This window comes from Electrophorus electricus, chromosome 13, assembly GCF_013358815.1.
Source record: "Electrophorus electricus isolate fEleEle1 chromosome 13, fEleEle1.pri, whole genome shotgun sequence".
Classification (NCBI taxonomy): Eukaryota; Metazoa; Chordata; class Actinopteri; order Gymnotiformes; family Gymnotidae; genus Electrophorus; species Electrophorus electricus.
The window spans coordinates 15,120,256-15,145,319 of NC_049547.1; the positions used below are offsets into that span (position 1 = coordinate 15,120,256).

At 45.4% G+C, this 25,064-nt stretch overlaps 1 protein-coding gene across 6 annotated transcripts in view; it reads right to left on the reverse strand.

Annotated features, from left to right (window-relative positions):
* Positions 1-25,064, reverse strand: part of tiam2a (TIAM Rac1 associated GEF 2a) — a 54,360-nt gene that overhangs the window by 1,727 nt on the left and 27,569 nt on the right. For 5 of the 6 annotated variants that reach the window (XM_035533174.1, XM_027001486.2, XM_035533171.1 and 2 more), the window contains exons 9-27: positions 24,748-24,792; positions 23,293-23,337; positions 21,174-21,341; positions 19,994-20,098; positions 19,793-19,871; positions 19,612-19,701; positions 19,120-19,356; positions 16,712-16,803; positions 6,202-6,390; positions 4,626-4,694; positions 4,111-4,236; positions 3,545-3,653; positions 2,092-2,271; positions 1,717-1,835; positions 1,478-1,586; positions 767-822; positions 536-638; positions 364-445; positions 107-264 (exon numbers count right to left, since the gene is read on the reverse strand). In XM_035533174.1, the coding sequence (XP_035389067.1) occupies positions 107-264; positions 364-445; positions 536-638; positions 767-822; positions 1,478-1,586; positions 1,717-1,835; positions 2,092-2,271; positions 3,545-3,653; positions 4,111-4,236; positions 4,626-4,694; positions 6,202-6,390; positions 16,712-16,803; positions 19,120-19,356; positions 19,612-19,701; positions 19,793-19,871; positions 19,994-20,098; positions 21,174-21,341; positions 23,293-23,337; positions 24,748-24,792 (2,161 nt within the window). The remainder of the gene's footprint in view (positions 1-106; positions 265-363; positions 446-535; positions 639-766; positions 823-1,477; positions 1,587-1,716; positions 1,836-2,091; positions 2,272-3,544; positions 3,654-4,110; positions 4,237-4,625; positions 4,695-6,201; positions 6,391-16,711; positions 16,804-19,119; positions 19,357-19,611; positions 19,702-19,792; positions 19,872-19,993; positions 20,099-21,173; positions 21,342-23,292; positions 23,338-24,747; positions 24,793-25,064) is intronic. The other variant, XM_035533173.1, reaches the window with a different exon arrangement.

Here is a 25,064-nt window from a genome sequence, read left to right on the forward strand (position 1 = left end):
CTCGTCACTCGCTGCTTGTACAGCTATCATCATGCACTGAGCACCAAGATGGAAGGGCTACATCAGGGCAGGCCCGCAGGCTGGTGACGGGAAGGAGGAGACTAACCGAGCCTGGCTGAGGACGGCACGGCACTCCGTACAGGGGTGAAGCGGCCTTTGCAGGTCTTCTCAGCCGAGCGCTCAGATTTGCGCATGCCCCGCCGCGCCGTCTCGCGCAGAAGGGAGCGGATCACCTTGACGATGTTGATTTTGCACTCTGGCATGCTAAACGAGAGTGTAAAGATGTTGTTTGTTTTTTTTTGTTGTTGTTGTTCCATATCATGTATAAATGAACCATCTAAGAAATGCAAAGCTGCCTCCTACCTGCTGCACAGATGGAACACCATTTCTGGTCTGCCCTCTGCTTCAGACTTGGTGTGGATCAGCTCCCAAATGCAGTTGGTTTCTGTGCTCAGAATTAAACAATGAGCATTAGTTACTTATTACATCCAGTCAGCCCCTGTCTGTGAGGGGTGGTCGGTGGAGAGCCTCTTACCCGCTGTGTTTCCTAGTCTGACCTGCAGTGCCGACAGAGGGATCAGCCAGCGAAACTTAAAGGGGTCCTGATCTCCCTGAGAGTGGGCTGCACGTGGAACATTCTGTCTCACGCGTGCACACACACACACACACACACACACACACACACACACGAATGATCATGGTAATACACCAGATTATTTTGCCACATATACCCATTAGACAGAGGTGTGAGGGTGAGGACACTCACCATTTTCTTTTTAAGTTTGTTCTCTCTGTAGACCAGTATCACTGCTTTCTTAAAGACTGATGAGGGGGGAAAAAAAAGAAAAAAGATTGACTATGAGCTCAGAAGATGTGCGGCCACAGCACTGTGCAGGGAGGGCTTGCGGAATGTGCAATGATAGAAACATACTTCTGACACGTGACAAATCCTACACGTTTTTCATAAAGTCTATAAACAGTAATTTAAAGACAAAGTTTTTTTATATTAAAGCCTAGCAAATCAGTACAAAAAAACCTCAAACAATTCACTGGTTAACTAAACTGAATTACTGTCTTTCTCAAATACAGCTCTCTTATAATTTGCTTTTAGAGAGCTAATTTAATCACATAATCTTTGACATTAAATTCCACTGAGGGAACCTTCTGTGTTGCATAGTCTTGTGGAAAAGAGTTATGGGAAAGTTATGAGGAGCCATTCACCAAGTTTTAAGCTCCCATTCACTTAGCTTTAAGCTCTCAAGCACCTTTTATTTCTGATTAAATTTCAGTCTCCAAAAAAGAGAAGATTATTCAGGGGTCCTCGAGTGAATAACACGACTACAAATCTGCCGGGGCGCTAGCCGCATCCGGCTGGCATCGCTGAGTGGACCTCAGCCTGCTGTCGACCAGTAGGCCAGCCTGTTGCTCCCGTGACCTTTAAGAGAACAAGCCCATGCGTGAGAATGTGCACACTGACCAAACACGGTGAGCTCAGGCTCCTTCTTCATCCGTCCCAGAGACTGGAAGGGGTTGAGCCAGATCACTGAGGAATGCATGAGAAACTCTCCCATGGAAATCTCTGTGACCTAAGAGGCAGAAAGACTAATGTTTAAAGTTTTTTTTTTTAATGTCATGCTACTAAGGGAAAATGCTACCCAGGGGTTTTTGGAAAGGAGTCTGGGAAGTGTCAGACCAGGAGTGTGCTTCAGGACGTACCTCTTTTTCTGGGCCACTGTGTTCCGCCACCACCTGGTCAAACACTGCACCATAGTCGTCATAGATCTTCTGCATCTCATTTATGTGACTGGCCACCTTCTCCATGGCTTTCAAGGCCTCTGTAACAGTCATTACCACTTTGTCACTGTAAGATAACTGCAGTACACTGAGGTGAGATGAGGGTACAGATAACGGGCACGTACGTAATTCTACCTCAGAATAATTAGGTGTCACCACATTGTTTTGCAAAATTCAGAATTAAAAAAAAACGCCAATACTGAATTCTATGCAAAGCTAAACTACAATATCAAAACAAAAAAGAGAGGCTGTTGTGGTCACCTTTTTAGCAACGTTGCAGTGTGTGTGTACGTGTACCTGTGAGGTGATAGTGCTCCTCGCTGTCCGTGTCAGTCAGAGACACCAGCTCCCGCAACAGCAGGGGATATTTCAGCACTCTCTGCACTGGTTTGATCAGATAGGACTCCAGTGTGGACGAGTGCTGCTTGGTTGGATTCCTTGCATCAAGGAACTCCTTGAAGGCTCGGTCCGTTTTAGCTGGAGACACAGAAAAACCCGCATCGTGTTCAAGCCTTATGACCCCAGAGGACTGCGCTACAGCTGCAGGCACGTAGCCTCGGGCTCTGTCCGCCATCCGTGCCGCATCACGCGTCCACGAGGAGGCAGCACAGGCCGTGCAACTTCTACCCCCCACGACCCCCACCACTTTCCGATCCCTGCAACAAAATGGCAATGCTGCAGATGCCTGGGAACGTGTGCGCGAGGCCCTTTCCGGAGGGCGCACCGCTGGGACCATGTCGCGTCTCACTGCTGCAGCATGCGCTAAACAGGGACGGCGCGGCTTTGCTGTCGGAGGGCTTGGGTGACACCTCCCCTTCTGCAGTGCCGGAAGTACTAGGAGTGTACACGTGCAATTCAGGACGCACTATTAGTGCAATTATTGAGGCACTCCACACCACAGCCACACTGACACTTCAGATAGTAATCGGCAGGCAATTAACAAGTACGCACTTAAACACACACACGCACACTCGCCGCACAAGCAGAACTCTTGGCACAACAGATGCAGTATGTGAGAATGTGTAATTACGAAGACTGCTGACAGCAGTCACCCACACACTCGCCTTGCGAGTGCACTGTGGGAGGAGGAGCAAGGCCCCACCCAAAGGCAGTACTACAGCACGGGGGCTTTGTGGAGCAGCAGGCTTACCCCTGGCCCATTAAAGTGTCATTTCTGTATCTGCAGGACTGTTGCTCTGATCTTGTGACGGGACACATTAAAGAGCCACTGGGGTGCACCCCTCCCCCACCCCACTCTGCCCCACTATATGAGCTAGCCAGCCAACTCTCATTCATTCTGCACTGGGCAGTTTGCCCGGTTCACAAAACCAGGCCAATGTTGCAAGCATAAATTAAGTTCAACATTTATATTCAGACACAGTGAAGAACTCTCAGAATTACTGTACTTTAAGCTTTTAATGATTCTGTGCCTATTATAGTGCAGGCATTCTGCCGGGAGGCCAAAAAACCCATTTTGACCTTTTATTAAAATTTGTGGGTGTGTTTGGTTTTGGGGCATGATCTCAACATGCAGGTATAAACCCTCATACACATCTGATGCCTACTAATGCAACACATACAAATAACACACAGAGTTAACACCACCACATACATTTAACCAAAGTAGCTACACATATTTTCTGGCCAGAGCCAAAATTCATCATGCCTTTTTAAGGCACAGCAATATTCTGTTTTGCTTTCGCACACATGAAATCTGAATGTACTGAGTTTGAAGTATGGCATGCGGTACCTCGTTCCAGAACCTTCTGGACCTTGATATGGTTTGCACAGAAGCCACTGTAGAGTTTGAAATGATCGGCATAGTAGAGAAATGATCCACCCAGTGAAAAAAGCAGCTTCTGAAATGAGAGAGAGAGAGAGAGAGAGAGAGAGAGAGAGTGTGAGCAAGAGGGTGTTATATCACAAGTGCTGAATCATTAGGTTCAGAGAGGGTGTTAAAAATAAAACAGGGCATTGTTCAACCATTCTGAGCCACAGCGAGAGAGATTTTGTAATCATCCTGAAGCGTGCTGCATGCACTGGGGACCTGACCGTACAGAGTTCCCTCGCCACCATGATCCCTCCCATCACTGACTGCACACTCACAGCCTACAAGCAGCCCAAACCCACAGAAGCACACACACCACGCCTTACTCTTGCTTTAAATATTAAAATATGCTGCTGCCACTCCAATTCATTATTCACGTTTGATCATTATTATGCTGAAATTTTATACAAGTGTAATGACTTCCCGAATGTGAAATTTTATTGGTGCAGTAGTGCCATGTGATCAACTGCATTTGCAGTGCCTCTTGCCTTGAACTGCACAGGGGTCTCCAGAGTGCTAAAATCTGGTGAGGAAGCAATTCTCTCTTCCAGGGTCTGCAGGAAAACCTTCTGGAAATCCAACATCTCCGGAAGGCTACCAAATAAACTCTCCATCTGGAATTGGACAACAAGCAACTTTGTAACACCAACACAACTAGTCTTTATTCACATGGTCTGACCAAGTAAAACTATTTTTGCAGTCACCCCTCAGCCAGGTAATCAACATCTCCCAGTGAGAACCTCTGGATTAAACATTGAAAGCATGTGAAGTGGAATTGTAAATATGGAATGGACTCAACTAGAACAGTGACTCAAATTAAAGTGCTGCACTTAATGTTTGTGAGTAGGCTACAGTTATCAGAAGCATTGGTACTTAGCAACTTGTTTCCTTAAGTCTGTGTTCTTGGTGCAAGGGCACATTTTAGTGTGTTAATGGCTCTTTAATAGGGCCCACTCCTCTCTGCTTATTGACTGATCTCTCCTTGGGGATATCCTGGCATTACCTCATCCTGTGTAAGGAACGTCTCCTTCTGCAGAGGCTTCAGGTAGATCTCAAAAAGGGAGGCCAGGTCCTAACGAGAGGAGAAGAAATCAGTTGTGTGCCTGTACACGGGTAATTCCAGACACAGTCCCTGGCTATAATGAGACTAGCGCATAGGTAATCCTCCAACCATAAAAAATCTCCCCTCTTACTCTCTTTTTCTAGCCATTTGAAACATACAGATCAGAAACGTTCACCTAATTCAGTATCTCCACACATCCCTGCTGTAGCCATAAGGTCGAGGAGCTCAAAGCGGTACCATACACCCACACCAACACCTGCCACACCCCGCAAGCTGAGGCCGCTGGGTCTGCTCCATGTGCTGTGGCCCTGTTAAGGCTCTGGCAGGCTGTCACTGTGCCAGCCTGGATATTCTCATTAGGCTGATTTATAGCAGCCCACCAGTGCCAACGCAGCACATCACAGGCAAATGGCTCCTGCCCCAGTGCAGGACAACCCCCACCACCACTACCTCTGCCCACCCCTCACAAACCACCCGTCGCGGGAATAATCAGGTGTTTTCCAGACACACGTTAACTAGGGGGAGCACATCATGAGAACACAGGTTTAATGCTATTACAGGGTTCACTAGCAACATCAACGAGATGCAGCGAGAAAAATGGATGAGGCATGCTGGCATCCCCTGTGTTTTTGCATGTCCACCCCCGGGGTCTGGTGTTATCCAGCAAATAGATGAGCTCTGACATCTGAGGTGCTTCTTTACCTGGGGAGGTAAAGATCAATCACCTGTCCCCTGGGGATGAGTGAAACATCCATCAACTATTTAAGATACTGTACTGGCAGTAGAAAGCTCCTTGGTATTTAAGATACCATTAGAAATTATAGTTTAAGAGTGTTGGTATACATGAGACCACAAAAGTAGTGAAAATAGCTTAGAGAGCCCCGATGATAAAAAACTGAATTCCAAGTAAATGTATAATTTATAATGTTAAAATTTCAAGACACACCATTTACTCCCTCAGTCCACACATTCTTATATGGAATCTAAGTTGCAGCCCATTTTGAAAATCACTGTCTGATGTCACGAAAACAAACTCACATACATATTAAGACTATTCAGCCTATAGCAGTTTAGCCCCACCCTATTACATTGCATTCCTGAGGTGTCTTTTCAGCTCTGAGACCTTTCTGAATGAAGCACAATACAGAACAGAGCTCGTTTTTCTTATACCTGCCTTAAGGATTCAGTAAAAAAAAAAAAAAAAGAGCCAGTTTAATTCTAAGTGGCTGAAGAGAAGTTGGAAAATGCTCGTGTAAAAATTAACTATGCTTTTGGAACATAAATGCACACAACTATTGCAAGTGGACATCAAGGAAAAATATTAAAGAAAAATGTCGGTTATTTGAAATGAATACACAAAGAAAAACCCATCAGATTTCAGCAACAAAGTTAAATCTCTACGGAGAAAACTGACAAGATGACAGCATGAACTGCAATCCAACAGACTGGTTTTTAAAGCCATCCGTTTTTGTACCTGTGCTAATAGTGGATCGCTTTGGTTTTTGGCAGCCATTACCTTGACGTAGGATTTCTCCGTATCCACCAATTCCTGGATGACCTTTCGCAGTCGTTCCGTCACTGACATGTGCCGTGGGCAGGGCCTAAGCAGGGCTGCCTCCGGTACCGCACTGCCCTTCCGATCCTCCATTAGTCCTTCCGAATCTTCCTGGAAGGAGCGGTACAGTGTGCACACCGCCTCCACACTCTGAGACCCGCAGGAGACAGAACCGACTAAATGACCATGTGCACTGTAGAAAATTATTTACAGACAAATACTGCGGCAAGCATTCAAACTTTTAGATCAGGCAAAGCAGGTGATGCAAAACATGCTCCCTGATCAGTAAGAATAAAAACATCCTATTAAGAGTTTCATTTCAAAACCAGGAAGTGGGTGGAAGGTCTTGTGGGGAAAAAAAAAATCCACTAGGATATCCTTTCACTTTTAATATCAGTAAACATCAAATGTATATAAAAAGTGCAGGCAGTTTGTTTTGTTTAGATGGTTTTTTTCTGCTTGGTGACCTTGTATGCTTGTATAATATTTGCTGCTAAATGTCCCCTCATCATTTCCCTCTTCATTAAAATAAATGGCAGTGCTCACAGGGGGTTTCAGTTTATTATGAGCGACTTTGCAGTTAAATCCTTCTTAAAATGTGACTGGATAAGGTTTGGCAAAGAGGCCTGGGGTCCTGTGGGCGGGAAACCCATAAATGCAGTGTCATCATTCCTTTAATAAAGGCAGTGTCGTCAATCTTTTCATATATTCTGATCCGAGTGCTTGGCATGGCTAGCTGCCATTCCTGGGAAGAGCCTGCACAGGACCTGCCAGCCGCCATGACACTTTCTTCTCTCGTCTTTGTGGTGAGATTATTTTTGGATCCAAGAGTTCAAAATAAGAACTAGAGGGGGGGAAAAATGTTTGGCATGTCTGCCTTAGAATAAGTTACTTCCGGACACCAAATGTAATAGATGGGGTAGATGGATCATTTTTATACTTATATGGCAAAAGAGCTGGTCCCAGCGTTTTAATTTCATCCATAAAATATTTCAAGCCAAATGGATACACTAATGAATAAGCTCACCAAATGTCCGAAAATTGGAGGAAGAATTAATATTTTATATACGGGAGAAAATTATTCATTTGCAGTAGAAGTTAAATGAACTTTTCAAGACTTTTTTTGAATCCCCAATCTTAAGTGGATCTGTGAGGCTATTTGAGTATCTTCGTGCATAATGCACAAAACATGGGAAGATGTGCAGAGCCAGCATGGGGGAAGAGTACAACGTTCTTCTCATAGGGGGGGGGGGGAGACACTTTCAGCTGGCCACTGAAAACTACAGCTACAACTCTCGTCACTGTACTGCAGTGGTATCTAAAGTTTGGGGATGGTTATTGGCTTTCATTTAATACTACAATGTAAAAACCTCATAATAATTATATAGTTTAAAATTTTAATAATTCCAATAACTGTATATGACTACTGTCTTTTTAAAAATGTCACAGTAGAAGTAAGTATTCTATATTGTTGAGAAATATCAGAGATTAAATGTAAAAAAAATCCATCAATGCAAGTTTATATATTATATAGTATGGTTTAACAATACTGCTGGCAGCTTGCCTGGCTGATTACTGGAAAGCTGTCCCCAGCACTAGGACCAAGAATTAATACTCTCAAACAATACTGATTACTTGGAGAGGCAGTTTATGCTCACAACCGTGTCTGTTTAGCTAAGCAAAACAGAGGTTTCAGATGCCAAGTTTGTCCGTATGCTGAGATCAATAAGGGCATGAATATAACTTGCACTGCGTCCTACCATAAATGCAGACAGCTTTTGCCATTCAGCTCCTGTACCTGGCTCTCAAAGAACACTAGAATGAACCTGAAACCTCAAGAAACCCAGGAGTGCCACAGCCACCCAACCTCCTTAGGTTGCAGTGAGCAAAGCAAGCAAGCGGCCACAGCATTCTGGAATAAAGTCTCACCAGCTCAGCACACCGGCATGTGAGTGGATGAGGCGGCACATCTTTATGCACTAAAACGAACCTATTTGCCCCTGAGGCTAACCAATGTCCTCGGCCAGTCAGTCAGGGGCAGAAGGGAACAGGCCACAAATCTGAAAGTCTGTGTGCCTGTGTGCGTGTGTGCGTGCGCGCGCGTGCGTGTGTGTATAAGCAGGGATGAGTGGGTGTGCATGAGAGGGCGGGGGAGAGATATCCCTGTATGAGTCAGTGGCTTAGCTGTGGGAGCAGAGAAAGAGGAGAGCATTAGAGAGCCAGCTGCTTGCTTTTCCTGAACTGTTTGCTAATTACAGAGTTACTCAAGAGACTGTGCTTCAAAGATGTGCAGAGAGAGAGAGAGAGAGAGAGAGAGAGAGAGAGTCTGTGTGTGTGTGTGAGAGCGCAAGAGAGAGCGCACGAGAGAGAACAGCACAGCACTCTGGATTGGAAACTGCATGCAGTGCCGGCAGAGACCCAGACTGAAGACAAGACCACCCACGTCAACACTGGGACTTCCAGAAGCTTGTGTGCTCATTAATTAAAGAGAGATTAGAAGCCCTCACAAACACCGAGTGCTAGGGTTCACTACAGTGAAATGTCAACTACCATGAACTAACCGGATAAAATATTTATTGCATATATATTACATGCAAGATAAACAACAAATATCGCATGTGTGAGCTGGAAAAAAATATCATGAGAAACATGTTCAGAAAGTAAAAAGTAAGAAAAGTCCTTACATTTTCTTTGTGAAGACACTTAAAAGAAAAAAGCATGATAATAAGTCTCATGTATTGCATGCATATGCCATATTTAGTACCACCAATATAGTGCTATACAATGTCAACACCATTATCGAAATGTATCTTAAAAACATTGGCATTGGCAAGACGTATGGATTACATATTACTTAAGCTTATACTTCATTAGATATTACTTAGTCTTATGCATATTACTTATTGCAGGTATATAGGTTTCCTCAAATGAATTTTCTATTTTCCGATTACAAACCAAGGGCACCATTGGCTGATGTGGCTAATATGACTAAAAATTACCACAATTGCTCTTGTTCTCCAAGTTGACCTGTTCTCAGGGATGCTGAGATTCCAGCCGTTTCTCTAGACAACTGTCTCCAGACAGCTAGTGTGCATGGTGTGGCATGCAAACGGTTTTTTTCTACAAAACACACTACAAGACATCAGTGTCGCCCCTCTCTCACAAAGATCCAGCTATCGCCAATGGACAGGCACAGCTAAAGCAAGTGTGGAAAGCATCATGCTAACGCATTAATTAACCACCCTGCAGAGAATGTCTGGAGGGGGGTGGGGAGCTGTGAACACCATTTCAGCAGGACCATTAAACCATGTACAGCTAGAAGGCTACAGCCGAGAAGCACCTTAAAAACATGAAGCACCTTTTCTTGGCGAAGCAAGCTAACCATGAAGACCTGACCAGCAGGGAGGGCACACGGCATTGTTGCCTAATCTAAGGCTCTGCAACAGCACAAAGAGACAGCAATGTAATAAAACAGCCATGTTTGTCTAATGGGTGACCCAAATAACCAATTAAGACCTGAAAATTGGAGCGTGTGGAGCCGGGGGGTGCCACGAACACACAACACCGATGAGCAGAGCCGACAGCCACCGTCCTGGTTTTCTTCTTTTTAAAATGAAGGCAACATCTCCACGTCGCTACTGAGTAGTTACATGCTTCAGCTTGGCCATTGTGAACAGCCATCACACTGTACTCTCATTGAAAAAAAACCCTGAGTAAACCAGAACTTTAAATAAACATCATGACTCACTGACAGTGTTCTTCTTTGCCACTGGCCCAGTACACCTCACCATGATCAGCACAGCATACAGGAGGCTCCAGGCTGTACTGGACTGGCACTCTGACGCAAGGGTCATGTTTTGGTCTTCATTGGGTCAGGCTTTTTCCCCTCTCCTGAACAACCCGTCAACCCTTCTTCCTGTCCCAACCCCCCTCAGAAAGTCTGAGAAAGCTCAACGATCTCCTAGAGGTCCGTCAGGTGGGAGCCGTCAGCGGATGACCGGTTCTGCGCATGTAGACGAAGGAGACCAGACTGCTGCTGCCCCGCTGAAACACGCACATCAAATCTGCATGTCTGCTGTTGACTGGGCACGAAGCGGCTAGTCACGCGCGTGCTGAGAAATGCCTCCCTTCACCTCCGTAACCCCAGTGCGGCTTCCAGCGCACGGAGGGAAGAGGTTGGGCAGCCTGCCAAAGGCCTTTCAGCAACACGGCCAATGGCGGTCATGCGGACAGGTCTGCAGCCACTACCCTCGGTGCTCGTGTCCAACCTGACAGCAGCGTACAGAAGAGATGTTCACCACCAAAGACGGATTAGCTGGAAAGAGCAGTGAGCTCTGCGGATGGCATGTGCCTGTTGTTTGGGACCGCCCCCCTAAACAAATGGTCCAGTCCTATACAAACAAGCTGGAGGTGTTCCTGTTCTCCGAGTTCTTTATTTTAAATGTAAAAAACATGCTAAATCCTGCAAATCATACCATAGAATGCAGGCATGTATGTATGTTTAAAGGAACTGGATTCAGCGTGGACTTATTTTGGTAAGTGGATCAGTGATCTCCCAACCACAATAATCCAACTAAGCCAATTTATTCGTGTCATTCTTCCCTGCCCACTGAAGCTTCCTTTGTAAATTCCAGCCAGTTGTCTGGCATGATCCATACATTCAACCTGAGCCATACATCCAACCTGAGTCATCTTTCTTTTACTTTTGAAAAGACAAATGGTCCATGTATAGCTCTCTAGCTTTGGCCTAGTTATGATTCGGTCCTACCGAAATGCCACTTTGTGCGCCGTGGCGCTGGACAATCTGCATTGCTCGATGTTCATGCCTCTTGCGTCACCGTCCTGGGTGCCTGCGTACTTTGACCCCAAGTCTGGGGTGGCATTGTAGGGCAAAGCTGCTCAAGCAGAAAGCCCAAAGCTGCTCTCTCCCACACAGTAAATGAGAAACAAAAGAAACAGACCCAAATTCAAACATGCGCTGACCATAGACACCATGGAGCTGGTTAGAAGGCACCTGCTCTTCATCAATGAGGAGGAACCTCTGCTGAGATGGGCTGATGGATGGAGGATGCAGTGGCATGTACGCTCTTTAAATACTACACAAATGCAGCAGACGGTTTTGTTCAAAACGACGTCGCTTTGGCCGTGCATGGTTTGTTCGCAGTAGGTATGAACCAGGCTTATGACTGCAGCTGATCCTGCACTTTCTGAAGCTCTACACATGCCGTAAACAAGCTTACCATGCTGCCTGGTCTAATGCTGCCCACAAAACAAAGGGATTTGACACCCCTGTTAGCAAACAGTACCTACTTGGAAGCCATTAGGCATGACAGACAGGGCTTTGTTTATTCCAAAAGCGGGTCTCCTGACACCAAGCCTTGGCAGGTGCCGCGGAGCGCTCCAAAGCTGCATGCAGAACACCATGCCTAACCCGGCCCTCTCCGGAAGGACATTCAGTTACAACTGGATATGGACGGGAACATTCGTTACCAATTCAGTGTGCTACTCCTGACAGCGCATCTCAGTAGAAAGTTTTGCATTTGCACATGGAGAGTTCAAAAAGTTTATAAAGCAAGAATAATTTACAGAGTGCTGCTTGTGGAGATTTCTTTTGCAACTGAAGCATATTTAATGCTGAATCAGTCCACTCTGTGTGTGCGCGTGTATATACACAGCTCAAAACAAATTAAGAGAAACACTTAAATCGCACAATGGATCTTCAAGTTGAAAATCTTTACAGATATAAATTGTGTACTTCATTGAGAACAAAATGACAACTGTGACTGGAAACCAAAATCAACGCACTGAGAGCTGGATTCAAAATCACACTGAAAATCAAAGTGAAAAACTGAAATTACAGTCTAATCCAATTTGCGAGATTTTTTTCAAATTCAACTCATAACGTGACTCGGTAGGCTCCCAGGTGTCTGGATGGCCTTCGTCATCCAGGAACTGCATACACACTCTGGCCACACGAGGCCGGGCACTATCGTAAGGTCTGATGATGGCTCTGAGGATTTATAAAATTTTAAATATTACCACTGCACTAATATATACTTGTATATCCTTCAATATAACAGTTTAACAGGGGCAATTTCTGTTGCTGAAAGCAACATATAAATAGCAGTCCTGAGATCTATGCAATTTATCATTTATTAAATGTTATATATTAGTTATTAATCATGTAGGTGAATCAGAGGAGGCAGTGGTAATGTCAATAAGGTCAGAAGAGGTAGCGTAGAGGGTAGAGAGATTATGGCTGGTATATGCCTTCCAAGCAGAGGATTAGCTCCAGCTGGTGTTTTCCATTAGCAGGGGGCTAAGCTACCACACCTCTCCCTTTCTTGCTAGCCTTCAACTAAACATTTCAAGTACTTCAAACATTCAAACAACAAGCAATTATTTCGAAAACCAACAATTTACTCGAAGGATAACTCAAATGATTTACTCAAAGGAAAAGTCCAATTATTCACCATGAACAATCAAAGGACAACTGGCAGACACCAAACATGCCCAGCATGTTCTGGGCACTGGCACTGGCGCCGGACCTCTAATTCAAACTCTTAAATAAGCTCCTACTGAAGTGTGACCCCAAGTGCATTAGAACAACTGGCTAAAAGACTCCTATGGAACAGCCCAGGTAAAATACAGGCCGACGCTGGTCTGAGTTGTGCCCATTTCTCGGTGGAAAGTGTCCCGTTGCACGGCAGTAGACCTCCGACAGGTCATGATTCATCGGTGAGGTGAGGGCTGCTTTGCCATGCTGCCACCTTCTTTTTAAAGCTCAATAAATAAAGGCACAAGCATATAAATCAACAGAGGGCCACGCTAGTGAGTGGTGCACTTTCTGTTATATTCTCTCTGGCTCGTTTTTCAGCCAATATTTTTTTTTTTTGACTTTCCGAGGAGTTGCTGCAAACATTTTAGTAATGGTGTCTACCCAGCAATCCCCCAGGCAGGGCAAACCAAAGACCTTATAATGGAAAACAATGGATGTGAATGGGAAAAACCCAATAAAGCATGCTGGGACAAGACCTCATCGCATCCGTCAGGAGCAACCGAGTGTAAAATGCACAATTCCAAGATATCTGTGGACTGCACCGGCCAATCAGACCACTTCCAAATCAATTAGACAGCGGTGGCTGTCACCACTCATAAAATGGCCAACCAGACTGACTGACACTGATTGACAGTTACAAAAAGATCCCAAAGCCAAATGAGCCCCAATTCAATTTTATATTCATGGAAACACAAGGGTCACCCACATCACACAAGAAGATTCTGGTAAATAAGGTAAAGCGTGTTACCAAGAGCACTGACCCCTCTGCCATCTTCCAGCAGGCCACACATGCCACCATGTCCTCCAGCAGGTGGGCCAGAGCGGGAAGACCCCGATGAGGGCGGAGAGGCGCCCAGCGTTGCGCTCCGTCCTCTGGGCCTTTGGGTCCGGCCCTGACCGCAGCTCTTTTGCTGCCCTGCGCATGGCTGACAGCGGCACGGTTTCGGCTTTCAGATGAGACCGGCAGGTAAGCCCAGATTATGAAACGGCTCAAAGTCTATATGCTGACCGAGTGGCTTAGCAGATACCTTCCCCCTAGGGCCACACTGGAGGGCAGTGCGCTGGGAGTCTGATGATGGTGGCTTCCGAATTTCAGGGACATTCTGATGGCCAGACGCGTCCTGTTGCAACATATCTGGCTGTGTGCCTTAACTGACCTGACCTTGTGTGTAACTGTGCAAAAATGGAATACGATATACGTCATCTTTTAGTGACCAAACTTGTCTGTGTCTCTGATGACCAGAGAAGGGTGATGTTACACCCAGGTTAAGAACCTTAAAAGTATAGAGTCTGAAATGCCTTCTTTGGAGATGGTTTAAGCTGAATAAATGCATGCACTTGGCCAGAATTGCTAAAAGTTCACCAAGACTTTATGTGCTTCATGATCAAGGCTAAAAACACTAAATATCCACCACAACAGACCTGGAATTTATTTTAAAAACTGTCCCCAGAGACTCTGGCAGTTAAGGTATGGATACGAGAGCTTACTTTGTTCCAACAAGTGGCAAGTGGAGCACAGAGGATAAACACAACCTGGAGAACATTTGACACCAATGAAAAATAAACTGAAATGAGGCTACCTCATCGTTCCAGTAACACTTCCTTAAGTACAAAGATACAAATGGGGCAAAACTGGCTCCTCGGTGGTTAGGAAGATTGGGGACATGCAAGCATAAGATAAGGGGCTAATAATAATACTAATAATAATAATAATAATAATAATATAATCATCCTCATCATCAATGCTTCAGTCAACACAAATGGGGCCAGAAAGAAGATTCCCCCCAAAAACGTATTTTGTAATTTCATTATTCTCAGAGTGAACTAATAACCTTGGAAATCCGTCCTTGGTGGATGAGCTTCAGAGCTGGTGTAACCGCAGATACTCGCAGAGAGAGCAACGGGCAATTACTGCTCGCGCAGTGGATCACTTGCATTAACTCGATAAATATTAACTGCGGTCTCATCCAGACAGAGTCTATATCAGGAGGTGACCAGCAACAACAGATGGAGTGGCATAACCATTAAAACTGGACAAGTGCCAGCACTTCTCACAGCACCATGTGCTAAGACCCCGCTTTACAGTCTTCTTTCAATTAAATCCTTTTTTTTTTTGCCAAGCTGCAATACCACTACCACTCTGAATTGATGTTAACATGCTCAAGTGCTGTTCCAAACAAGTAAATCTCCAACCTACACCGTAATTAAAGGCTAGAGAGAGCAGAGGTGAGCTTTTAGGCATTCTGCTATCAGTCACGGGACAGCACAGCACAGCTGCTGACCTGTTCTTTTTTTTTTTTTGTATGCAAGTTTAGGTTTTTGGGGGTTTTTTGTATGCGAGTTTAGGTTTTTCCACAATTTTGCTCCGAGGCCCGATCATTTCAAGGCGCAAATACTGCTAGCCAAGATAATAATCAGACTGGCTATTCCCGGGTGGAGAAGTAGCCCTGAGTACCCATGTCCCCGTGCCTCCGCTAGGTCCCTGATGCACACATTAATGCAGAGATGCGCTGCAGTCTAGCCCATAATTCGGTATGACACAGAGAGCCCGGTCTTTGTCAATAAGCAAACAGAGGGGGCAGAAAGAGCATATTCTGTCTAACCCTCAGAAGTTCTGGATCAGGAGCAGGCTGACAGTGGAGAGAACCCACGCAGCCTGGTACAGACACTAGAAGGCGCACTCCACCATTAGAGTTAACTATTATTACAGCGCTTAAATTAATGATATGAACGATAAATAACCTTCTATAGCACATACCACATGTAGGAAAAGAATAAATTCAATACTATTCTTTTCTAACACACCCCCACTCCACCCTTCACCGACCACAACACCTGGCTTCTCAGCGAGTGTGCTTGAGATTCAGCGAGGAACAATTAAGAACTATGGCAAATCGTACCTTCCACTTAACATGCTGTAATAATATAACATAGTAGTGCCACAGCTGGATTGACAGTACTTGATGACATTTTACTGATTGTGTATTTTCTCTCTCATTCATCCTCTCCTGCTGTGCCAAGTGCACTGAAATATGACCCCAAAATTCAGAGGCACCTTTATTCAAAATCATCGTGCTACTCAAGCGCACTCCAACATCAATCACCAGCAGTGTATGAAAGATACAAAAAGAACGAACACTCCTTTAAAAGTAGTCAGCTGCTGCTTACTGTGCAGAGCCTAAAATGTTAGCCAAAAAAAAGCAGAAAGGGATTATATGCTATTAGAAATTTCTTCTAAGTACAAAAGTGCATCAAGATTGTTCCACTGAAAACAAACAAACAAACAAACAAAACAAAAAACACCTACACACTTCCTCTAATTCTATTACAGAGCTCAGCCGTCTCTCACTCCACATCCTCTCTTTCTGCTCTGTCCGGTTCTCTGCAGTCTGCTTGCCTTTCATCGGGGTTGAGGATTTCCTCCCGGCGTGCAGAATCCAGCCCCAGCACGAGTTGCCCACATCTACACGCGTGTTGTGACGGAGATAGGCAAGGTGTGTGGTCTAGAGTACGCTCCAGCCCAGCACGGGCACATGCTCTACTGCAGGTGTGGATAATGTGTAAGCTGGAGGAGAAGCCACAGAGCCAGTAATCACTGAGCTAATGACGGCCATCAGAGAGCCACGCAGCTGCACATGCGCATGTACCCCCCCCCCCAAAAAAAAACCCATGTAATTTTATTTTTTTAAATAAAAGGTAAAAAAAAGGTCCTAATTTAGCACCAGAAGCTTATACAAGACTCTACAAACTTTTATGCCTTTTTTTTTCCTTTTAGATGAACATTACCAATTATCTAAATGCACAATCAACGGTTATTTCACACATGGAGCGAGTCTAAATGCCTCTGGAACATTCGGTTACATGCACAACAGCGTGATGAGGCGATGGGCCTCCTCTGAGGTCAACCCTTACCTTGCTGTGCTGCGCTGCTTGCTGGTGCCGGCGAGGCTGCTGCAGACCATTCTCTACGGCTGGGGCGGAGGCCTGCATCACAAAGGACACGTCTGTGGAGAGAGAAAGGGGAACAGACTGCTCGATTACACCAGCTCGGCTGGAGGTGTGCTGGGGGGGTTGACGCACCGTCCTGGGTCTGAGCCACTAAAAGCACTTTGGGTTTCTCAAAGTGTTCCAGATGTGCGTTGTTGGCTGTCACTAGACGGGAAGGGGGTTGGGGTGTCAGTGAACACCCCCCCCGCCCCCCACACACACACACACAAACAGGAAGAATGCTTGTATGACTATAAATAGACATTTCCCTGTGGAGCGGCCTTTGTGAGTGTGGCCCATTCCACACATTGTTGGGTGTATAATGAGAAGCCTCAGCATGAGTGATTTCATTAAGTGAAGTGTCAGGTAGTCGGTGTTTCTGATCTCTCGTCACCAGCCACGTCAGCAGCGCAGTCCCGCTCAGGAAACTCAGCACCTCTAGAGGCTCAGGCAGGCAACTGCAGCCACTGGGTCACGACTCACTAAGGCCAAACTTACGCTTAAGGTGGTTACTCTTTACGAAACAAACATAAATATATTCAATAAACTCAAGTCACCATATTCAGTGAACAGAAGATTAAAATCCTGTGTAATATGTCAAAAATTTAAAGCCCGTTTTAAGCATCTCTTAATATGCATCAAGTCTTAAACGTGTAATCCCTGCTAGAAGTCCCTCTTAAAACTGCTCCCAGCATTGTGCAACACCATTCACCTGCAAAGCCCGCCTTGCTAAAGGACGTGTGGTGTGTTACTCAGCTCCTGCGCGCCATTAGAAAGACTGGCCACACAGGACTACACATAACTGCGCACATTGGGCCCCTTTGGCTGTCGCTCGGTAGTAGGTGCGTGTTCGCACTTCTCTCCCCCCTCACTGGTCCATGGGAAAACTGAAGAACCGAGCGCGCGTAAACCGCAACTTTGTGATGCGCAACACTGGCATGGGAGGGAAACGAGCCTGACCACAAGTGTCTGTGGCCGTGTGTGTGTCTGAATGTGTTTGGCTCCTGGCTGAGCTGTGACTGACGAAGTGTGTGAAATGAGCGTTACTCATGCTAGCAGGAAGGCTCTCTCACGCCATGCACAGCATAGTGGAGCCATTTCAGAAACGTCAAGATTAAACCTACAAATTTGGGACAATTATTTATTTTAGTGAACCCAGCCTGAGTAGTACAGTAGCGTTATCTTTTAGTCTATGGGCCAGTCTAGCAACGATGGCAAGGACATTAAGAGAGAACTAAAGGTGAATATCCAGGAATACTTTTTTTGGATTTTACTTTGCACCATGTGTGATTTTAGGATGATTTTTGATTAAGGTTGGTGGTTCATTCTTTTTTCCCTGCTAGCTTGAACGACCTGTTTTTTCCTTGTCAGCTGCTCAATGAACCAGCAACTGTCCATCTTCTCTATCAGAAACATATAAACGGTGTGAGTAAAATGTCATAAATTGTTGTAAATCTAATCAAATTCCTTGAAATTACTGACAATTGCTGGCAGGATCTCAACATGCAGATGAATCAATGACCAAACAAATTATACATTTACAATAAGCTGCCATCACATATAGGTTTCTTACTACAACCTACATGGCTAGTTCCTGATACAAGAAGTGTTATAACAGAACTTATAAATGAAAGCGGTTTTTTTAACCACAGACATCTTCTCAACATCAAGGATCTGAATGCAGGACATCAGAACTAGTTAACATTATTCTGGATACTGCATCCAGCATTACTTGTGTGACCTACCAGGGATGTCTCAAAGATTCCTCCATACACACCTCAGTCCCAGAGCACACAGCCACACTCCTTCTTAGACCATCCAAGCTATAAACATCCTGTTGCTTATCAACTCTTATGTAAATGGCTGAGTCAGAAAGGAGGATTCTAGTAAGAGGAAGAAGGCAGCTTGCAAGGGGAAGTCTGTGGCAAAGTATGGTCAGCCAGAGGCAGTCACTGTTGCCGTGCCGAGGACATGAGTTATTTAAAATGTTCAGCATCATACTGCGATGAATTTTACACATAATGTAACTTGTGTAACTTGTTGAATAATAATAATAATAATAATAATAATAATAATAATAATTTAATAACCATCAGGCAAAACACAAATGCATGTGAATGCTGATGCACGCACGCACACACACACAGTTTTTGCAAAGTAGTAGCTTTTTGTAGATGTGTGAGCAAACATGAGCATGTTTGTGGAGGAGTGATTGAACATGTCTGTGGGCGAATGTGTGGGAACGTCAGAGGGCGAATGTGTCGAACATGTCTGTAGTCACAACTGTGGGCGAACATGTTTCTGGGCGTGTACGGGAATGCTTGCTCCTGCACCTGTAGCAGACTTGGCCCGGTGGCGACCGTACAGGTGGTCCTTCAGCAGCTGCTGCGGCCGCTGCTGACGGTTATGTGCTTGCGTGGGCGCTGGGTCAGGCAGACCGTAGGAGGGAGGGTTCCGTCTGACTGTCAGGTGCAGCGTCTGTTCGCTGAAGCGCGTCTGAATGTGAGCCAGGTCTAGAGAGGACACCTCGCAGCCATTCAGCACCAGGATTTCATCGCCCGGCCTCAGACCTGACGACCATGCCAGCACAGCAGCGCTTGTAAGGAAGGCCCCGCACGTTCCCAAAACACAGCTCACACCGCAACACTGCATACTACACATATACTAGTGCACTACTAGTGAACTTTACGCAGTAAGAGGAACAACAAATTACACATGTACCCTAAACCTGAGTCACAAAAACGCAACGGAATTTCCCTTTCTAGGAAAATAAATATTGTATATGCAGTGGTTTATAGCATTCTCTCCAGTATCCGTAGCAACACCTTCTCTGAAGGCGACTCCATCAGGGAGAACCTCACTGACCACAATCCGGCTGCTGTGCAGGCTGTCCACGTGACCTGTGACGGCAAACCCTGACAGGCAAGAGAGGGGGACATGAGAGGCCATATGTGTGGCAATGAAACACACCCACACACCCACCCTGTAGAAGCACAAGCCTCTTACCAAAGTCTCCCGTGAGCGAGGGCCTGGTCATATACAGCGTGCAGACATCCAGGGGGCTGACCTCCAGCTGTGTGTATGACTGGGGAACAGGGGAAAGGCTCCTTAGCTCATTCTGGCTAAACAATGTGCCTTCAACTCCAACAATGGCACACTATGTGGGGACATTTAGCTGGTGGAGGGCTGCAGTAAACCAGGCCATACCAGGTCCTGCAGGGGCTCGTGTCCCGCAGGGGTGCAAACCTCCATCCCCTCAGCAGTGTGACGCTGCAGCCGCAGGCAGTGCTGAGCAGGATCCAAGTCCCTAACCTGAAACACAGATCCTCGTAAACACACAAGCATCAATCACCGGATTCCTGCTTCGGTCTGGTTTTTTATCATCAGGTCTGCACGACAAGGACAAAATATGCTGCAAATGTAGTGTGATTGGATTATATTAAGGTCTTGGTGAATCAAAACAATTGTCAATTTAATGTCAATTTAATAAAAAGTAAGCAGTTTTGATGATTTGTTTCTGATAAGGCTCCTTTACTTATTGTGACCTGTGATATTAGTATTGCAAAGTTCAATATTTCTATAACATATATAAAATTGAATGTATTATTAATTAATAATATTATTAGTATATATATATATATATATATATATATATATATATATATATATATATACACACACACACACACACACACACAAAAACATTATTATTATTATTATTATTATTATTATTATTAAGTGCAACCATACTAATTAATAGTCCATACAAAAGACTTAAGTGCAATACTGACAGTCATCAGATGGTGGCATCACATCCCAAAGGAGAGAAAATGAATGTGTTGTGTACTTTGGTTGTTAGTCACACTGCTGTCACACACTCCAGGACAGTACAGTAGGACAGGCGGACAGGGTAAACATATGCAGCTCATCTTTTTAATGATCATTCCCATGTGCCTGTGTCCATTATTCTGTTACTCAACCATCTATGTGCAACACATGTATGCACACACAAACACACACATGCTGAGCACAAATTGGAGAGGTTGTGCATGTGTACCCACCACAAAAGGTCAGAGAGTGTGCATACAGAATAATGTAGTAGACCGTCATAGCACAGAGGTAAAAACGCGTCTGTACAGTCAAGCCTTGGCACTGGAGGGCTGTTCTTTGGACTCTGCTATTAATGAGATTAATGCTCCTTATACATCAGAGACTTGAGGTTTCACACATCTCCTGGAAAGCTTTTATTGTAAAATCCCATCATCCACAGAATAATCTAAATCCCATTAGCGTCTGCCACCTTAACGTCTCCTCTCTGGAACGCTGACAGCAGCTTGTGTTGTTCCATTTAAAGGACAAATTGTAAATGAACACTTTGATGTACTACCTTGCAGACCATAGTAAGGACATCCATGACTGTGTGTTGGCCTTTCAGAAGGACTGGAACCGCCTGGTAGTCTGGCATGTACACAGAGGTTGGAGTTTCTAATCCGCTATCCCAGTCCTTGCCTTCAGGTGGTGCTACTGAGTAAACGTCAGCTAAACCATCCAGTCTCTGAGTGGAAGAGAGGAAAGGACAGGCATAGGGAGAACAAAGTCAGTGCATTTCATCAGAGCAAACGCAAAACTTGGCAGTGTTTCATCTCGTGGAACGAACTGCCACAAATCTAACCATTTAGAAATTATAACACGTTGTGATCCGAGCTCATTGTGGATAATTCTGATTATAATGATCATGTAGCTGCTGAATTACTGCTTGAAAATTGGCAACATTTATGTCTGTGGGCCACTGAAACATCTGCAGAGATGCGGTGGAGCCTTTATCAGAACTGGCTAAAAGTGCAAGTGACTGTAAGCTGAATTATAATCAATTTCCTAAAATAAAATTATATGCAATGAAAATCTAAAAATGATCCGTTTTCTTTACCTTTAAAACAGTACACTGCATGAATTGGCCAGTGGATGTCAAACAGTTAAAAGAGGACTCATAGGCAAGCAGTAGATGGTACATATTGAAACTTTGTTTTTGAGGTAATCTACCAACATGCATCACTGCAGTTACCTAGCCTTGGGTCTGCTGATATGAAAAACACTGGTGAATTTGGTTGGTTTTATGTCTTTGGCGTCCTCAGTCAGTGAGCAGGAAAAAAGAGCCTTGTGTCTGGAAAGTCAGTCTGACACAGACGAGCATTCATCAGACTCTCCGAAACCTTTCAGAAATCTAGCTTAAACAGCAGCCAGGCAACAAGAGGAAAGGCCCCGGCGTTCTGGCACGCATGTGACAATGGCCCGTCATGAAGCCCTGCTGTCACCAGCCAGCGAGAGAGCTCGTCTTAGCATAGTTTGTCCTGTCAATGCAGTTATCAAACTGATGGTCAAAACGCCTGAAGACAAGACCCCAGGTCAACCCATGGATGCCAGTGTGGCCTCGCTGGTCCTCTCAGGCCAGGGTCAGTGGTTGGGGAAAACTGAGTCTGTGCACGGCCTGTCTCCGTGCCGACACTCCCCTGACCAGCATGACTGAGCGTGCATTCATTCATTCCATACTGCCCACAGTGTTCTAACTGTCAGCTTTCCATGAGTCGCCAAGGCCAAATATCCTGCAGCCGCTGCTGTACAACACTGCGCCGTGTCTGTGTGTGTGTGTGTGTGTGTCTCTGTCTCCCTTACTTCAGACTTTCCTTTCCAAAATGGTGGGTGATCATTTATAGAAGCTAACCTCTATCCGCTTCTTTTAAAAGATGGAGCAAAGCGGAACAGAAGCTTCATGTCTGAAGTGAGTGCCATACTAAAATAGTCCTCTAACAGCGCATCTTAGCAACCAGACAATATTATGCCCACAGTTTTTTATATATAAATAAATGCAAATGAATAAATATATATTCAGAATAAATACACACACACACGGGAGAGAAGAGAGGGTATGAGAGGGAATAAAAGTGTGTGTAGTATGGGAGGTTTCCAGACAAACGGGACGTTTCGGACAGAAGCCCTTCATCAGCTTTGCTCTAGGAGGTGGAAACTACAGTGCATGCTGTGTTTATTAAAGTGGGTGATTGTAATAAGAAGAGTAAAAACAAAATCATCACATTTTATATGGTTTTGAAGCATCTCTAACAACCATGTGCCTGCAAGACCAGAGGAATTAAACACAGGAAATGAGAATCTCTTAAATGTGCTCCGATGAAAGAGAATCTTTGTGCATATACTGTTTGGGGCTGGATTTAACCATTAATGGAACAAAACTCAATGCAAAGACACATGAATGTAGAGCATTGTGTCTGTACACAGATCAGAAGTGCTTCTGTATGAAATAAGACATGCCATCAAATGTGATCAAAAATAATATATGTCTTCTATGAGTCAGAGGAAAACCAGGCGTGAGGGGAAATGCCTTTCCGGACATGTATTAATTACGGAAATCAAAATGTAACTAATGTTTAAAACAAATTACAGAGACCCAAATGCAAACATGAACTGTAATAGATTTCCTGGTGGTATCCTACCTCAGTGCTTTGAGGAGGGAGCTCTCCTCCATCGCTGTCAAAGATCTGAAAGAAGATGGGGGAAATTGGCCCATTAACACTCGAGTGTTATAAAACTCTTAAGCACCCTCTGTCAGGCAGAGGTGACCAATAGTGGCAAACATTACTGCAGGAGAACACTCCGTAAGACAAGCCGGGCACAGTGAGCCTACCGCTTTGATACTATTTCAACCAGGAGCTGAAGCCTGCAGGCTTGGCTGGGAGTAATGAGCACCGTGGCACTGTGGGAATTCAGAGGGGAGACAGATGGGATGGGTTGGTGTGGAGAGGAACGCCAGCGAACGGGGGAACGGGACCGAGAACAACACACGGCAGCTTCGGTTGCAGAAGCTTGACCTGTTAATAATGCCGCCATTCCAGCAGGATGATCCCCATGGGTAATGCTTTCTGGGACAAGCCCGTGCATTTTATGAGGCGTCGGCAAGGCGACTGATGACTCCGCTTTGTGTGCTAATGGGGATATGAATAAACCCGCATTGCTGGGGACATTTGACGGATCGCTCAAAAAGACCTTGCGGACCAGCAGGTCACGGGCATCTGGGGCGGAGCCAACACCCTCTTTAGTGCTGCGTTAACCACCTGCGGTACCGACCACTCCCTGCCTGTTCGGGCATTGCCGAGATGAGCCATGTTCTCATTCAACCCATCCTCCCCGTCCCTGTGAGGAATTAAACAGCATTCTAACAGTTTTTGACGCCACAAAAGAGGTAGAGAAAAAAAGACAGACATGTTGACTTGAGGGTTGACACGAAAGCCTTCATATCAAGGTAGGCCTGGTTAATATTTAGCGCCTAGCACAGGCCTCTTATACAAACCATCTGTCTGTCGCTGCAGGGCAGCATACAACAGGCTGCAATTTACCACATATGGCTTTTAATAATTTATGATCCGTATCCCTCTCTCTCTCCCTCTCCTTCTCTCTCTCTCTCCCTCATTCTCTCTCTCTCTCTCCCCCCTCATTCTCTCTCTCTCCCCCCCTCATTCTCTCTCTCTCTCTCTCTCTCTCTCCCCCTCTCCCTCATTCTCTCTCTCTCTCTCTCTCTCTCTCTCTCTCTCTCTCTCTCTCTCATTCATTCGCTCCCTCTCCCTCCCTCATTCGCTCTCTCTCCCTCCCTCACTCTACCACTCCACATCTCTGCTTTCTGCAGTGTGAAATGATTTTGGAACTCATTAGCCAAGCCGACTGGATCTTCCATCACACAACACATGTCAGCAAGGGACAGGGCCACCCCCCCAAACCGTGATGGCAGGCTGGTTTGTTAAGAGTCAAGGCCGCCGGGGCTGGCGACAGGGTGTGGCTGTGGGGAAGGGCGTTAGGCAGGCACACACCGTTATGATCAGCGTGGAGAGATCCAAGATGGCCCAGACACCAGGGTTACTACCGCGCCGTGCACAGACTCAGCCGAGCAGTCTTACCTGAGCGAGCCTACTGAGAGAACAGTAGCTCGTGTCAATGCAGTCCTTGTTATGAAGATAAAACAGAGGGGAGAGGGGCAGGCTTTTACCGACAATACGTGGATATGCTATGGGGTCTGCTCTGGTCAGGCAAGGCAGATGCAGAACAAACACTAAAATAGTGTGGAACACTTTTACTGGGTGAGGGGGCAGATTAAACATCATCAAAATCTCCAGGTATTAAAACTTTTAAAATAAATATTTCCTACAGCCCAAACAGACCAGCATGCATTTCTCAGCAAGGGGGTGGAGTTGGGAGATTGAACAGCATGAATGAA